This window comes from Syngnathus scovelli, chromosome 20, assembly GCF_024217435.2.
Source record: "Syngnathus scovelli strain Florida chromosome 20, RoL_Ssco_1.2, whole genome shotgun sequence".
Lineage (NCBI taxonomy): Eukaryota > Metazoa > Chordata > Actinopteri > Syngnathiformes > Syngnathidae > Syngnathus > Syngnathus scovelli.
In genome coordinates, this window is record NC_090866.1 from 10,629,553 (window position 1) to 10,646,710 (window position 17,158).

Genomic DNA, 17,158 nt, shown 5'->3' on the forward strand with positions numbered 1-17,158 from the left:
CCATCTCGCTGGTTCGCGTACAATCAGCCTAATCAGATTGCAGCAAAGTGGCCTGGCACCTTGCTTGCCTTGATAGTCCCTCTTGATTACTTGGCGGGCAGAACAGTGGGAGCTAATGGCCTATTTGAAAATCTCTCTCTCTCTCCCTCACTGTGCTTGAGCGATATCCTCGGAATCAGAATATATTTTCAACACCTACGGCGATAAATTGTGATGATGCAATCCAAGCAAATCCTACAGTTGAAGATCTTGAAGACAATTTCCCACTTCCTGCGTGCCGACTAGCTGTCGTGACACACACACACACACACACACTCCTGAGCTGTTTGCTGGGAGGCGTGTAAGCCGCCTCAGCGTGTCCCTGGCGATGAGCTACAGGTTACGCAGAGGACGCGTGAATAGCAAAGTGGAAGCACGCCAACATGCCAGGAGACGCTTCAGATGGCATGATGGAAGGGGGTGGGCCCGGATGTCATCTCTCATAAATGTGAGTGACTGGAGGGCACTCGGCAATGACAAGCAAATGCTAGCCGCATTTTCTGCATGTCCTTGTGGGGAGGGTCATGAAGGCATCAGACAAGGGGGAGCCTCCGTCCGTCCGTCCGTCCGTCCGTCATCACTTAGCGGCGGCGGCACGTCTTGATGCTAATAGGAGCTGATCATCAAACCTAATTGGCTTCTTCGACTGGAGGAAGCGGCGGCTAAAGCTCCCACGTTTGGTTCAAAGGTCGCTCTCACTTCTGCCATCTTGAGATTCATCTGACATTGGAAATCTTCATGTGCTAAAAATATCAAACTGCAAACTTTTGCGGATAGACAACGGTGTCCCACAAGGCTCACTACTAGAACCACAGACTTTTCCGCAAAGTTAAAGTTCAAACTATTTGCAGTTACAGTTGAAACCTTTTCTCCATCTGACTTAAACGCACACACACACACACAGACACACACTTCGACAGTGCACGACCGACAGACAAGTCGCAGGTTCTTCCTCTCTGGGGAGGAGATGAAGAAATATAGTTTGACAAGGCGAGAAAGGAAGCAGAGGTGATTCCTCTGACACGTGCCGTCTCTTTAATCCCCGTTTTAATTTCCATGGGCGCCACCTCTGTCACCCCGTTCTCGCTTATCTCCGCTTCCGTCTCGTCGCATCCGCCTTGCGTTCGCCACCTTATCGTTGTCATCTTCTCACCTGGCACTACCACCCATTTTTACTCCCCCCTCCCCTCCTCGTCTCTCTCTCTCTCACTCTCTCGGTTGTTTGAGGTCGTGCTCGGGCGTACGGGGACTTGAGTCTATTGATGCAGTCGTACTTAAAAAGCATCCTTGTGCAAGCACTTCACTAGCGACCGCAATAATCAATACGGGAAGTCAGACATCCCGGAGCCGATGTGCTAGGTGTGCATTTTCTTGCTATTAACCTCAAAGTAACTGGATATTGGTGGATTTGCCGTGTTTCAATAGATGCAATTTAGAGCGGAGTTCCTCTAGGATACGTTTAAGGTCCATTCATTTTGTGTCCAGGTCGAAGCCTCCGGATACCGTCAGGTAGAAAATGGCCATGGCGACTCAAAGTTCTCGACCGGAACGGATTTCCGCAGGAGTCGAGAACCGGCCCACTCGCCAGAGGCTCCCTCGCATGGAAATTGCACAAAAGCGTTTGGAAGTCTTGGCGCAACGCTTCGTTCTCACACTGGCAAATTTGCATGAAAGCAATTATCTGGAGGTTCTCCCCCCCACCCCTACGGAATTTTGCCGCGAGTGCACGCGCAGCGATTGCAAATGTAGACGTGGTTAAAAATCGCCCTTGTGCTGTTTTTCTTTCTTTTCTTTTTTTTTTTTTTACCGGTGGTGCTAAAAAAGAAAATAAAAAATGTGCGGATGATACTTTAAGTTATTTATGGAGTGTGTGAGTCGGCTACTCCGGCAGAACATCCAGCCGGAGCAAACTGAAGGGAAGAACAAAACTACAAAAAAATGTGTCAATATTAAAACAGCTGTGATAGAAAACAAAATTTCAAATCCATTTTTTGCATGAAGAGCAAATCGCTAACGAGGAGTTGTTTGGCGCCGCCCTGGAGGCAGCTTTGAAGTGTGAATTTTGATCCACTCTTGCTTGTTTTTGTTGTTTTTTTTTTTAAGATGAGCTTAAGAGCCTTCTGGGAGTTCCTTCCTTGAGAATATTGATTGTCTCTTTGACGTATTCTATTTCAAAGCAAGAGATTAGTGGCGACTCTCCTGCTGCTTGCCGCGTGCGTCTTAATTGTTCAACGTTGCGCTTTTATAGACACGTTTGGCCCAAAAATATTCACTTTGCATATTTCTACATGACTCATACCAAATATTCCTTTTGGCTACTATTTTTGGATCTCAACTTAGCTGAAATGAACACATTTAGTGCCACTGACGGTTATAGACATCAGATTTATTAACTGGGTTGACATATTTGATTTTTTTTTTATATTTTCATGGGAATTCTTCTCGCAGGGGACTTTCAAAATGATGTGAATAAAAGACCAGCAAAGTTGAAAATTGCCCAGACCGAGGCTTTCATTCTCGCTCTGTACGCCGTTGTTCGAGTTCTTTGGTGTGTGAGTAACAATGATTGGGCCTTCCGTGGACTCGCACACAATTACCGCTAATCGTGTTGGCATTCACGGCCCAATTAAAACGTTTGCACGAAACGATGCCCACATGGGTGAGCGCTATCGACGCTTCATCTCGACGGCTGGCAAAAGCGACATCCGGCTTGTGTGTTTACACGAAGAAATGGGAAGATCTGCCGCAAGGACACAAAATATTTGGAGTCGCTGTATATAAATCAGGGCAAAAATCCAATAACTCTTTTTTTTAATTCCTCGCTTGTGATTTTAATTGGCTTTTGGATGGAAGTTCCCTCCAACCCAAACAAAATGGGGTCGCACTGAGCCAAAGGCGGATGTAAAAATAGTTATTTAGGGGGTCAATTTAAGACTGATAAATAATAAAATAGACTTCAAAAGAAGCTGAGGACACAAATTCCCTTTGCAGGAGGATTAAATGGCCGCCCATTAAAATTATGTCTTGAGGAACTTCACCTGAACCTGTAGATGAAGGCTTGCCGCCATTTACATTTTTTTTTTTTTTTTAAGATGTCCGTTAATCTGTCGGCAGCTGACGCTTTAGCTGACTGCTGCAGAGTGACTTTGGAGTGGGCGGCGTGCGATATGGCCATTGCCGCGTTTGATACATTCAAAGGCCGTCGCTACCGAGCTTACTGATCTGCCTTTGAAGGTCTCAAACGATTGGCTTTCCCTTTACATACAGTCACTGCTCATTAAAATTAAACTGTCGCTTGGATAAGAAGTCAAAATCATTTTTAAAAAAATGGCACTACATTTGTGCTTATGGATTGGTGCTAGGTCCCACTGTTTTTTTTGTGTCAACATTGTAAATATGTATGTAATGTTGCACAAATTTGCGAGTGCCTTGCATACATTTAAAAAAAAATCCAAAGTCAACCATGTGCTTCTTATCATTCGACTCTCAGTGGACATTTTCTTCAGAAAATGTGTTCCAAACTCAGAATTACATGACACCAGGGACATTTAAGGTTCTTTTGTATACCTTTGTGTTTTAAAATGCCTGCAGTGTCTGTGCAAGATAAAGAAAATGTGGAACATGAGTTAATTAAAAAAAAAAAAGGTGTCGCTGGGGTGTTGCGCAACACGCTGTTGAATGACAAGCTCTTAAAAGCCAGGCCTCGGCCCTCATGCGCCACTGATCCGGGTATTAAAAGACAACATAGTCGTAATTGTGCACAATTGCTGGCCAAGTCGGCCCGGTGATGAAGAAGCGACCGGCGCCGTCTCGCCGGCGAGAAGGTCAAGCGCATCTATATGCAAATGGGCGCCGCTCGACGAGAAGACAACTTTCACCTTTTGCCTTTTTCTGTTTGCCGAGCCAGCGAGTTCTGGCTCAGCTTTCACTTCAATCCAATCGGGACCATTCGTTTGACGATAAATCGACACACGTGGCAGGGGTCGGGGAAAAAAAAAACAACAACGCAAAAGCTCACGTGAGGGCAAGTCGATATTTTATGTTGAACTAACACAATGGCGCAGTCTGACAAGACAATATTAAAGTCAATATTTCATTTGTAGAGCAGAAGGCTCTCCAAAGAATAAATGTTATCAAATGTGAAAATTGGACATATTCAATAAACCGAAGTCCCAAATGAATTTTAATTGATGCTCGCGAGAGAAAAATGACTCGGCGCTTATCCGGCCTCAAAAAAACGAGTTGAAATATTGCCAGTGTTCAGCGAGTGGGCGCCATCTTGGAAGGCAAAGGACAATTTTAAATGTTAACGCCTCCTCCCCTGCGTAATTTTCTTTGGCGCAAAAGCAAATGAGGTTTTTCTCAATTCAAGGCTCCATTTGCAATTCATCAGCGAGCGGCCTTGCTAGCAAGACTTTCCTCTTGAGAATAGTAATCATGAAATTATTGATCACGGCAGGCCACAGATTGATTCCGGACCTACTTTTTTCCTCCCGTGAAACAAAGCGGCCCAATAAAACGGCGCCTCTATCTTTGGACACGTTTGCTCAGGCAAACAGAAACGACCTTCTCCTCGTAGCCGCCAGGTAAATCATTAAACGAGAAACTAGTTTCTTCTCTCCACCATTCCAGATGAATGAAGGCAATCTATTTCAAAATAAATAAAATGGTGCCAAAATTGAAGAATCTCAGCAGGAGGAAGAATTTTCACGCCATTCAAAGCTGTGACATCCCGACATTATTGACTCGAGATTTCCGCCGGGCTTGACAAGGCCAGCGCAAAAAGGAGGCGGGCAGCGGGAGGAGTGAGAGGGCGGGGAAGCCTGTGCGCCGAGCTGCAGAGGAAACATTTGTTTAACATGGGGGGGGTAGTGGAAGAGGTGGGGGCGGGGTCAAGGAGAGCAACTCTGCAGGTGCAACATCTGGATAAATACATGAAGGGCAAAATGCCGCAGACAGAAAACCGTTGCAAGAATGGCGGAAATAAAAAAAATATATATATTATTAATAAAAATGTATATAATATAATATAATTAAAATACAACACTGAGCCCGATTTCATCAGCCAGGCTCCGAACAACATGTATAAAATCTCTTAATAATGTCTTCCGGGTGCGAAAAATATAAATAAAAAATGACTGTCAGATTTCTCAAGCTGTGACCTTTACGGCTCAGTGACGCTCGCAAAACATTTCCCCGTTTCAGCTCATTGTTTTGATGTCGGCCCTGAAATGGAGTTTCATTATTGCGGCGCCGCACGCACCAAAACTCTTTTGAACAACAAAAAGTGGATGTTTTCTTTTTAGACGAGTGATCAACCAACTGAAAAGTTCACTCGGTTCTAGTCGTGTGGGGGGGGGGCACCTACAGTTTTTGTGTGCAGAGGTCCTAACTCTTCTCTTCTGCACGGACAAGAAAAAAAAAAAAAAAACACCCCTAGGAAATCGTAATTGGCCCCCTCGGCAGCAGACGGTAGTGATGATTGTTTGAAAATTGACACGGCAGAGAGAGCGAAAGAGATTTATTTCCTTATTTCCTGTCTCATTGCTCCCGTTAATTGAGTTGCGCCAGTGTCACAAACAACAGCCCGCTGCCGCGGCGAGCAGATATTGGACTTATGAGACCGTTATAAATCCTTGATTGTGTACTTTAAGAAAGAAAAAAAAAAAAACGACAGCGAGTATTGACTAATGCTCAGCGGCAGCCCAAGCGAGAGCCGCAGCGGCTTGGCTTATTGACGTGCCGTCGGGTCGCTAATCTTAACGCACACTGGGCTCGTTTACAAACCTTTCTCAGGACTGCATCGGTATCGGGCGAGCGGAATTGAAAACTAACATTATTAAGGAGAAACAACAAAACAGTTGAAGGCTTTTGCAGCTTGGTGGCGTCCCCCCTGGCTCTCTACCGAGACCACTGACAATCTAACCTCGAGGAACAGATGTGGGATAATACGCATCAATTTTGGCCCCGATTTTTTGATTTTGCGCCACATGGTGCTAAGTGGCAACAGCTGGAAGGCTGCGATAATAAATCAGTATCGTTTAATGTGAACTTGTGAAAAATCTAAATTTGTTTTTGGCCGACATCCCGCTATTAGGCACAAATGAGCAGATCTGAAAGAATCCACTTTGTATCTCCTCAAGGTACAGAGGAACGCAGTCACCAAATTGCATCGTAAACTCCACGACTTGGCCACAAAGGCGATTCCCCCGACGCCGACCGCTCGTTAATACATCAAGGTGGCAGCATCCCAATGGCAGCACACCGATTGTCTCACACACACACACACACACACACTAATGAGGACTCGGCGGCCATTGCGAAGGGGCAAAGGTCAGCCACGGGAGTGTTTGATGGAAGATTAGGCTGGCATGTCACACGGGGGACGGGGACACACACAAAGACGCCGCATGCTGAAGCACAAAGAATGGCCAATTTGAACGACCCCCCCCCTCTACAAAACCTACAAATTCATAAAAGGAGGCTTCAAAATAGTTTTGTTGTGTTTTTACGAATGTCAACATTGCTGATGGTGTTCCACAAGGCTCAATTCTACGCCCTCTAATAAACATCACAGACTACCTTGACCTTGACACTTTCCCAAATGGGTTGGGAAAGAACACGCAAATTAATTTAGAATAAAATCAGAGTCGATTTTGTCGTCACGGCGTCAGACGACGACCTCCGTCCGACCTCATTCGACACGGCCGACTCGGGTCGGGTAATTACGCACGCGGTCTGCCGGGCGGCGCTGCTGATGTCGGCACATTTGCGCTGTGGGACCGGAGCCGCTTCACTGCAGCTGATTAGCACTTTTAGGCCCACGCCAACGGCGCCTCGCATACCGATGGCCGGTGAGTCCGATACCGACGAAATGCGAAGACCACGACGAGGGAGGGAGGTGAGTACGAAGACTCGGCGTGCAAGCTGTAAGTACCGGAAAGGAAGTCAGCATTCAAGGCCGTCTCGTGGACGAGCTTCCCGTGTGTCAGCCGAGGCCATCCCGAATGAGTCACAGTCTGACAAGAGCTGATAAGAGCCCGCCGACGGAGGAGACGCCGCTTTTCAATCACACGCAGATGCGAGGCGGCAGGCAAACACGCACACACACAAAAACAGTCCTTTGCCAAAAAGGCTTTGGAAAAATCCAATCAGCCGGATGTTTAGGTTTTTTTTTTTTGAAGCAACATCAACTTGCATGTAAGGTGGTCGGCCAGAAAAGGCTCGAGTGAACTTTGCGTCGTTTGAGTCGTCGCCGAGCTTCTGTTTCACGGGAGATATTTTGCCAAATCAATTCCCCACGTTGGCAAAATGAAAACGTCGCCTCGCTAAAAAGTTCCCATTTTCCTGTCTGCTCGACTTGAAGATGTTTTTGCCATTCTCAATTCGTCGCCAACATATTTTCAAAGTTGCCACTCATGCCTTTTGCGACGTAAACGCATCTTTCATAGTAAAGGCAGATCGCCATGGCAACACACAGGCCGAAATCTGATTGGATAAAATCATCTTAACAGAAATGTAGAAACTTGATTAAAAGATACTAAACCACAACACAAAGTCCATTTACTGCAGCTTTTTTTTTCTTCAACCTTGGATGGAATTATCAGGTTTCGGGATCATGAACTTTGGGAGCTCCCATTCTCTCTCATCACAAAGCGCTCCAACAAGTGCTCGCTGCGCTAACTAACGACTACTCAGGATGCAGGCAAGTGTAAACACAGAAGAGCCGAGAGCTGAGTGGATGCTTTTGTCCTCTCTGTATGTGTAGAGCAATATCTCCCCTCACAAACAGCCCCCCCCCCCCCTCCCCTTCCTCCTCCTCCTCACCACCGCTGGAAACAAAGAGCAAGGACTCTTCCATGTCGGCGCAATCTGCCGCCATCTGGGAGAGCGACTCAGAATCTGTGTGATGAGAAAGGCATAACACATTTCGGATGTGGTGGTGACGAGAGAAAACACGGCTGGGGAGGCTGATGTAAATGGCAAGATAGCGAGCGATCTGCTGATGAAAAGCAGCCCCGGATGACACCACAGCGACCGCACGCACGCACGCACGTACGCTACATTATGCATGCGGCACTGGCTCGGAAAATTTGAAGCCGCTTGTATTTGGGGCTGACGCAACATCCGCCGGGTCAAAAATCTTACACACTTTGGAATGGTCTCGCTGGGGAATTGCTTGTTTTGGCTCTTGTCACACACTCAGAGAAGTGAATAAAAATGCTGGTGTCAGGAATGAGTTGAGCCAGGGCGACCAAATGCAGCTTGAACCAGGATTTATTGCAGGGAAAAGGAGTTGGAAGGGAGGCAGGTGGGGAACGAACGACACAGACGGGAGGAAGACTCACGGCCAGCAAAACAGACAGACTGACCGGCATGAAGTCCCCTTGGACAAGATTAAAAATCTGACCGTGAGCCTTCAGACAGACCGAGGGAAAACCAGATGACACGAACAGGAACACTGGGCACGAACAGGAATGGACACAACAGTAGACACCGACAGGGAGAAACACACGGGCAGGGCTTAAATACACAGGGTAACAAGAGGAAGCAGGTGACAGACATTACGGTAACGAAAGGGGTGTGGCTGAGCGAAGTGGCACGGGCGTGACAGTACCCCTCCCACAAGGGACGGCTCCCGACGTCCCAAAAAAGAAAAAAAAATCCAAGACTGTCCAACATGGGCCGGGAGGAAATGGGGAGGTGGCCGCACGTCACACACCGCCGAAGGCCGACTGGGTGACGGCCGCTGGATCCACGCCGCCGGAACTGGTGGCGGCCGCAGCATCCGCGCCGTCGGGACTGGATCGGGGGGCGGCCGCGTGTCATGCGCCGTTGAAGCCGACTGGGTGACGGCCGCTGGATCTGCGCCGCCGGAACTGGTGGCGGCCGCAGCATCCGCGCCGTCGGGACTGGGTCGGGGGGCGGCCGTGCGTCATGCACCGTTGAAGGCCGACGGTGACAGCCGCTGGATCCGCGCCGCCGGAACAAGTGGCGGCCGCAACATCCGCGCCGTCGGATCTGTTTTGGGGGGGGGGGGGCAACCGTGCATCTTGCGTCGCTTGAACTCATCTCCTTGGCGACCATGCAACAGTTGCGGGAGCCGGCAAAGGGTTGGTCCAAGCGCTGGTCGCTGTGATGGTCGGTGTCTTCTGTCAGGAATGAGTTGAGCCAGGGCGACCAAATGCAGCTTGAACCAGGATTTATTGCAGGGAAAAGGAGTTGGAAGGGAGGCAGGTGGGGAACGAACGACACAGACGGGAGGAAGACTCACGGCCAGCAAAACAGACAGACTGACCGACATGAAGTCCCCTTGGACAAGATTAAAATTCTGACCGTGAGCCTTCAGACAGACCGAGGGAAAACCAGATGACACGAACAGGAACACTGGGCACGAACAGGAATGGACACAACAGTAGACACCGACAGGGAGAAACACACGGGCAGGGCTTAAATACACAGGGTAACAAGAGGAAGCAGGTGACAGACATTACGGTAACGAAAGGGGTGTGGCTGAGCGAAGTGGCACGGGCGTGACAGCTGGGGCAACACATGTAGACCCATATTGATAAGCATATATTCTTTATCATGTAGGGAAAATGATTCATGTTACAACAAACACACTGCCTCCTGGTGGCGAAAGCAGAAACAGCCGACAAATGTTTTAAGTTACAAATGAAACTCGAATCTCAAGACAAATAACTAAAATGTGACATCACAGGTTCGCTTTCAGATTTTTTTTTCCTACTTCAAAATAAAGTATGTGCCTGGGGCTCAACAAAGGTTGGCAGAGATTAAAATACATGAACATATCCTGCTCATTTGGTGGCGACCTCTTTAACGGCACATCCCAAGTGTAAGCTTGTAGAACACAATTCAAGCTCGCCTGCCGCTGTGATGGAGCTCGGCTCCCTCTCGTCAAGAATTTCCACAGCTATGCGACACATGCACAAGCGCGCGCGCGCACACACACACACACCCCATACACAGCACGGTAACAAGCGCCTACAGTGGCCACACGGCCGTGCGCGTCTCCGATTGGACGGCGGCGCTGAATGGCGTTTTCCACCCACTTTGCTCATTGGCGGGCCGGTGAGGGGAATCGTGCGGCTCGGTCCACTACCACCGAGAGGAGGGGGCGGGACTACAGCGGCCCCCTTAAATGCCGAGGACGCCGGAGGAGCTCTAGTGTCGGCAGGCTCGGACTCCATCCGCGGAACGGCGCAGCGACCACAGTGGAAGAGGAGCGAGGACGCGCGCGCGCTCATGGAAGTGAAGGATATTTAAGCACCTGCCTGGGGGGCGCACAGGTATTCTTTGTTTTGGCGTGCATAATAAGGCGCGCGTCCGCATTGGTGCGCGCCTGGCTCTCCGTGAGGCTGGAGTGGAGCGGAGCGCGCCGAGTCGAGTCGAGTGTCTTTGTTGAAGCAGCAGCGTCCGTGCGTAAAATGTGCGCACTGGCGTGTTTGGGTGACGCCTGTGCTTATCCCTCCCACGCAGACACCGCAGTCCATGCCTCTGCCTTGCCGGGTCCTTGATGGGAAACCAACTGGACCGGATCACCCACCTCAACTACAGCGAGCTGCCCACGGGGGATCCGTCCGGGCTGGAGAAGGACGAGCTGCGCGTCGGCGTCGCCTACTTCTTCTCCGACGAGGAGGAGGAGACGGCGGACGAGCGCACGCCGTCCGACTGCGGCTTCGGCAAGGATCTGAGCCCGGCCGACGAGGACGGTGGGGTACCGGAGGGGCCTTTCTCGCTGAGCGAGGTGGAGTACTCGGCGTTCCGCGCGCAGGAGTGCATCTTCTCCAAGCTGCGCGAGAACGAGGACCTGGACGTGTACGCGGCCACAACTTTGCTGGGTGTGTGCAAGCCGGGCGACCTGCTGGAGCTGGTGGCCGCCGCGCAGCCGCCGCACTGGGCCGTGTGCGAGCACGACGGCCGCGTCATCCACCTGCACAAGGGCGAGATCCGGCGGGACGCCCTGCTTGAGGTGTGCAACGGGCGCCGCGGCAGGATCGCCAACGGCCGCTACCGCTACCGGCCGCTGCCCGCCGACCTGGTGGTGCAGAACGCGGCGGGCCACGTGGGCTTGCGCAGCGACGAGATTAGCTGGACCAACTCGGAAAGTTTCGCCGCCTGGTGCCGCTTCGGCAAGCGCGAGTTCAAGGCCGGCGGCGAGGCGCACTCGGCAGAGCCGCAGTACTTGCTCAAGGTGCGCCTGGCCGGCAGCGGCGTGCACACGTTGGTCTTTCGCAGCCTGGAGGACTTGATCCGCGAGCGGCGGCGGGTGGACGCCAGCGGAATTCTCGAGGAGCTCTCCCTGGTCAGCGGGGGGAAGGAGTGATGAGGGTGGGGGGGCGTGGGGGGATTCCTTCCGATCTGGCCCAACCGCCCCCTCCTCCTCTTGGGGGCGCGGACCTGTTGGTTGTGGACAGCGCCGTGATGCGTTTCAAGCCCTCAGGCGCTGTGCTCTTGTGGAATGTGGAACCGTGTAAACAAGACAACGCCCCTCCCCCTTTTCATCCCACCTAAAAAGACCCCCGCCCCGACCTCTCATGACTGGGCTAGGTTTGGATGCTGGATTTATTTCGGGGGGGGGGGGGGGGCTGCCGCGTTGAGAGTCCAATATTTGAGCGTCCCCCTCCCGGTCACACATAAGCTGCCTAAAGAACGACGGAAAACCAAACGAAAGCATTTTTGGCTTGCACAAAAGCGCCCCTCTTCTTTGCCATACAATGACAATATACTTTATTGTCAGCCCACAGCCATCCTGCTCCACGCCAATGGATGTGTGCGCGCGTGCGCGTGTAGAAAGAAAATGTATTCCTTTATTTTTGTATTTGCGTTGAGTGGATTATTGATCCTGATCTTGTCGCCCCGCCCTCTTTTTTGGTTCAAATAAATGGAGGTTGAAATATGAAAACAACTGCTTGGTCCAGCAGATGTTATTAGGTTTACACACACACACTCACTCACACACACACACACAAAGCTCGTACTCACTATATGAATTATTCATATGCTGCTGACCTGCCCGAGGCTCGATAGGTTTTATATATCTGCCCATATTTGAAAGGCCGGGAAAGAATCACCTGTGCATGCAAAAAAAAACAAAAAATATCCACGGGGAGTTTGAGAAAGTGTACCGCTCGAGTGTTTGTCCTTGCTGTGATTTACGTGAAGCGTCGCAAAGGAAACTAGCGGAAGCGCTGTGCTTGCTCTTTCAGAATAAGAGCACAAAGAAGAGCCACGCTACCCTAGTTAACTTAACTCCCCCTTCCCGTGAGAGTTATCGAAATGAGGCTAGTGGGCCGCGAGATGTTGCCAGGAAGATTTGGTCGTGCCAGTGACCATATGTGCGAGTGGGCTCGAGGAAGACTGCGAAGCAACAAGCTCCAAGATTGAGCGTCTTGTTTTGCCTCAGCCATATGTTGCCCGCTTCTTTATTCATGAGGGTCTGCCTCAGATTTGATTTAGATTTTCCCCTGGGATGAACGTAAACGTCGTTGCCACGGGAACCAAGGCTGCCATGGACCTCTGTGTCAATCCTTTGCAGTCAAACAGTCCAATTAGTCATCCGTAGCTATTAGCCAATCAAAATGTTCTTGAAAACTTTGATCCCCGCCTTGAATTGAGTGAATTCTCATTTTCACAACTCGAAACTCAACATGCGAGTCAACGGCCTGTGACGGAAATCAGCTCGAACTACCGAGGCCCTCGCAACGGACTGATTGACTGGCCGTCGCACACGTTTCAAACCGGCCTCGACTGTCAAAACAAATCACGTTCGCGCCGACCGTCCACTCGGAATGCTAATGACAAAAACAACGTAGCGAATTTATTAGCTCAGGAGGAGAAGGCGGAGCTAAGATGGGTCGTGTTGACCCTGAATGCGTGGGTTCCAAATCCTGCCCTGCACTTTCTTCTTGAAGTGACCTCTGTGGAATTTTGATTCATGGGAATGAGCGAGCCTGGCACCGCCGTGGCTTTAAGGAGTCACGGGGGGGTGAAGAATTTTGGAATCTCAACACTGGCCTCGAGCTATTCATCCTTTTTTTTTTTCTGTCACAAAACACACCGGAAGAGCTCGTGATGGTTTAATCGCACCAGTCAGGCATTTTGAGCTCCTTGATATTGAGTTTTCCTCAGGACAGCAAATCACGTGGAATAAAAACCTTGACAGCCATGTTGCAACCCGAATTGTTCCGTCAGAGTCGAGCTTAGACAAGTTATGCTGGCGGCCAGGCCTTGCATAAATACAACCACTCAACACAAGTGTGAGGAAGGACCAAGCCATCAAATATGTCGGACAAGGCTGAGCTGTCATGCTCAAAGTGTGTGTGTGGAGGGGGGGTAATTTACTACAAAAAGGGAAAAGCAATTTACACACAGTGCTCAGAAAATGGGGGGGGGGGCTGCAGGAGTTAACTTGGTTGATACGCTGCTTTGTGGTTCTGTCAATTGACTTACAAGTTCTGTCACAGAACTAATCAAACTCGTGAGTCAAGGTCCCACAGTAAGGCGCAATATATGTCCACGCGTGGCTTTCAATCCACTCTACAGTTTAAATGACTTTTGCAGCTGATCCCAGAATTGATCGTAAACTAAACACGCAATATACACGCTGATGTGCAAGCAGGTGGTTCATAATGACGCGCAGGTTGATGCGTATTGACAAGGCGGGGGCGCGCGCGCTCGCTCGCGCGTAATTGCCGCCGATGTGTTTGCGCAACAAGCTCGCTCGTAAAAAAAAGCACGCGTGGCAGCCAGCAAGGGAAAGGAAGGCATAATCCGGCGCTAATGGAACATGAAGCCGAGCAGAAAATTGCAAAAAGAAAAAGAAAAAGGACTCCTAGGATGGCCGTCGGCTGTGATGAAATAAAATCTCGGCGACTACAACTCGCCGAAGCTATAAAGACCAACATATGGCGGCTGATGTTCTCCATCGTTGTTTTTGTTAGTCAAAACAACTTCCACCAGCACGCGCGGCTGACCCTGGCTGCGTCATTGCGCAATCGGAAATGGCCTGTGCGCGCAGTTGTCACTTTTAGCTTCACTGGCAAAAGTCCTCAGTGTCATTTGGACCGACTGCCAAGGTTCTTTCCGTTTCATTCAAAATGAATTTGCGCCGAGCAAGTGCCATTCAAAGGATAATGTGCGTTTTGACACATAATTGCTCTCGCCGAGCCCAATCAGCAGATTGGCCATTTATTTACTTTTGCATACAAGCCAGACAATTGCTGGAAGGTGTCATTTAAAATGGCAAAACGGCATGATAGCTTGGAAATAAAAGGAGTCGTGATGGCCGCAAATCTGACTGGAAAAATGTCATGGGTTGGCGCCAGCGTCCGTATGGCCGAGTCTCTTCGCTCATGTTGCGGCACCGCATGAGGCCCGCCTCCGCTGCTGGTCATTAGACGCGATGGCGCAAACAAAATTGACTCTAGATGAGCACAGAGACACCCGACAGCGATCGCGCTCTGACCCGGCCTGCCCTGACGGAAGACATTGCGACCATCGCCGACCTTCCGCGTGAGAATTAAAAAAAAAAGGTGGAGCCAAATAGCAAAAGAATTATTCACGACCATCTGGCCGCGATGGCGCTCTTTCACCGTTAGCGGCAGACACGAGTCGGAGCCTCCCTACGGGGTTGCAGCCTGCCCGACAGTCCTTCAGCGCTGCGCGCTGGAGCATAACTAAAGCCTTATTCAGACGCCCGACCGGTAGCGAGCAAAGGCTGTGAAATATTGATGAGGAATGCCAGAAAAAAAGAAAGGGGGGAGGAAAAAAAAAACACTTCTACTGGCACTGAAGGGCTCGCACAAAGATGCAGGCAAAGTTCCCATGCAACTAGTTGCGTCAAACAATATTCATGCAACTAGCCCCCAAAAAATCCCATTTGGGTTTAATTGCATTACTGTCACTTTTGGTGCTCTCTGGTACATCGAAAATCGGATTTGCCTAATTGTATATTGTGGATTGTTTGTCCACAAAAAAAACACTATTACTGCAGCATTATGTTGTTTCTTATACTGCCCCCTGGTGGCCAGGGTGTGCATACCAGAAGGAGCTGCACAATGTCCACTCAATTGAAGCAAAAACGGGTGACAAAAGCAACTTCATTCTTTGACATAAAAGTTTCAAAACAGCAACTATCAATAATTGTCAGCAGCTTGTTGGAAAAGCAGTATAAATAGCACACCCAAAACGGGCAACAAGATGATTCCTACGTGTCGTGACCAACACCCAAGGGATATTTCAGTCCGTATTTCAACTCAACCCCCCCCCCAAAAAAACAACAACTTTTTTCAAGTATTGCATCAGCTGACATCCAACCTTACGCCGTCCTCCAGTAATGAATTAATCCGCTGCAAGGCCCGAAGCAGTCCGGGGCTCATGCAATAATCACGCAAACCTTCACATACGTAAAATTCCAACATGAAAGCGAAAAGCCTGCAACCAATTATGAAATGCTAATGGAGAAACGTTCAGGGACGAGGTGTTATCGGAACGCTGGAGTGCGTCTGGCCTGCTGATTTATTTATCCTACCTTATTTTGTTGACGCTGCGAGCGGTGCGCTCCCCGCGGCGGACTTAATGAAGGATCATGTTGTTGGACTAAGCTGTTAAAAGGCAGACAGAAAACCAAATTCAACAGCTCTTGACCCCCCGGAGAGGTGGACGGCTCATCAATCTGCTCAATGAACGAACCGACCGACGGCTCGCTTCGGCTTAGCGGAGGTCGCTGAGTCATCGTGGCGCAAGTCCCGGCCAGCCGCGGTTTAATTGCGGCTGCGGCCGAGCGATTGGGTTTGCCTTTCGCGGAGGTACAATTAACACGCCGGTTAGCTTGTAAGCCTTGTCGGATGCCGGCGTGTGCACTCGCCTTGTCGCTTCTAATTAGCACGCTTCGCACATGTTTGGCGCAGGCGCCTAAAGTCAGACTGCAGAGTCGTGAATCATCGTTCAAATTTGTCTGCAGGGTAAACTGTGACGTCCTGACTTGCCACATTGTTCCAATCTGGGATCGGTCCCCATTGGAGTTAAATCAAGGGTAAAGAGTCTTTGTGCGTCATCATAAGTTCATTGCAACACTTTCCAGTGAGCACTGCTTAGCCACCAGGGGGCGGTGTGATTCAATCAAGCCCAACAAAGAAGACTTTCACTACTACTCCAACTGCAGTCATCATTTTTTTAGAGGACGATGACATAATGCCTGCAGAATCACATCTAATTTAAAAAATGATCACGATTAATTTAAATTAAACCTGATATTTACTTTTGAAATGAAGGCAAAAACAGTCTGCACTCAAACTTTTCTCAACCAGCATGGACCAAATGAGAAGCCAGCAGCAGCAACCTCACGTCGCTCGCTGGATCGAGAGAACCATCGAGTCATGTGGAGAAAAGAAAGCAGTCCAGCAAAAATTGGAGCTAGAGCATTACCGTGAGGAGCTAGTGCCTCCATTGTCTTAACACTCTGTCATAGCAAATGATTGTGATTAACGACCATTAACCATGCAGCTAGTTCCATTATGAGCACTGTTGTTGCACATTGATAATTATAGTGAAGTCAATCAATTGCCTTTATGCATTATTAACATGAACGCCCCCTTTCATTGTTTTGTGCTTCTTGGCAAAAATTTGCTCTTGACTACAAATTATTCCTATTTGCTAAATTTGCATCAGCTGTTTTTTTTTTTTTTACAATGACGTCAATAAAACACCGTTGGAAATGTGAGAAATTGCATGATACACTCAGAAGTGGTTTCATTTAAAAAGATAAAGATTAAACTCACTCTTTTCGTTGTACGGGAGCCGTGCTTGATTGTTGAAAGTTGAGACAGGTGAGGGCGGAAGTGAGGTAAATATTCCACCGGTGCTGCGAGTGCCTTTCACAATAAAGCAGGAAGTCGAAAAATGACACCCAGCCTCATGCGGTTCTAATAAATAAAATATAATAAATAGGAAACACGAATTTTGAGCACAAAATTTGGATAAACCGACGCGTCACAGTAACTGGATGCTTGGCATGTGCTTCAGCAATTTGTCTTGCAATCCAAAATTCCAAGTTTGAAGCCATGCATTTGCATTGTAATTGTCTGACAAATAGGCC

At 49.2% G+C, this 17,158-nt stretch overlaps 2 protein-coding genes across 2 annotated transcripts in view; one reads left to right on the forward strand and one right to left on the reverse strand.

The window, feature by feature from the left end:
* ddx1 (DEAD (Asp-Glu-Ala-Asp) box helicase 1) overlaps positions 1-16,858 on the reverse strand; it is a 30,164-nt gene extending 13,306 nt beyond the window's left edge. The window contains exon 1 of the mRNA XM_049757566.2: positions 16,842-16,858. The gene's annotated coding sequence lies outside the window, so the exon portion shown is untranslated. The remainder of the gene's footprint in view (positions 1-16,841) is intronic.
* Positions 10,193-11,968, forward strand: lratd1 (LRAT domain containing 1). The gene is made up of 2 exons (XM_049757664.2): positions 10,193-10,349; positions 10,540-11,968. Exon 2 carries the CDS (start codon positions 10,577-10,579, stop codon positions 11,384-11,386), a length of 810 nt encoding a protein of 269 aa, XP_049613621.1. The 5' UTR covers positions 10,193-10,349; positions 10,540-10,576; the 3' UTR covers positions 11,387-11,968.
* Positions 16,859-17,158: the final 300 nt, after the last annotated feature.

Excerpts from the sequence above, each read along its gene's own strand:
- lratd1 (XM_049757664.2), top strand. The coding sequence starts at position 10,577 with ATGGGAAACCAACTGGACCGGATCACCCACCTCAACTACAGCGAGCTG.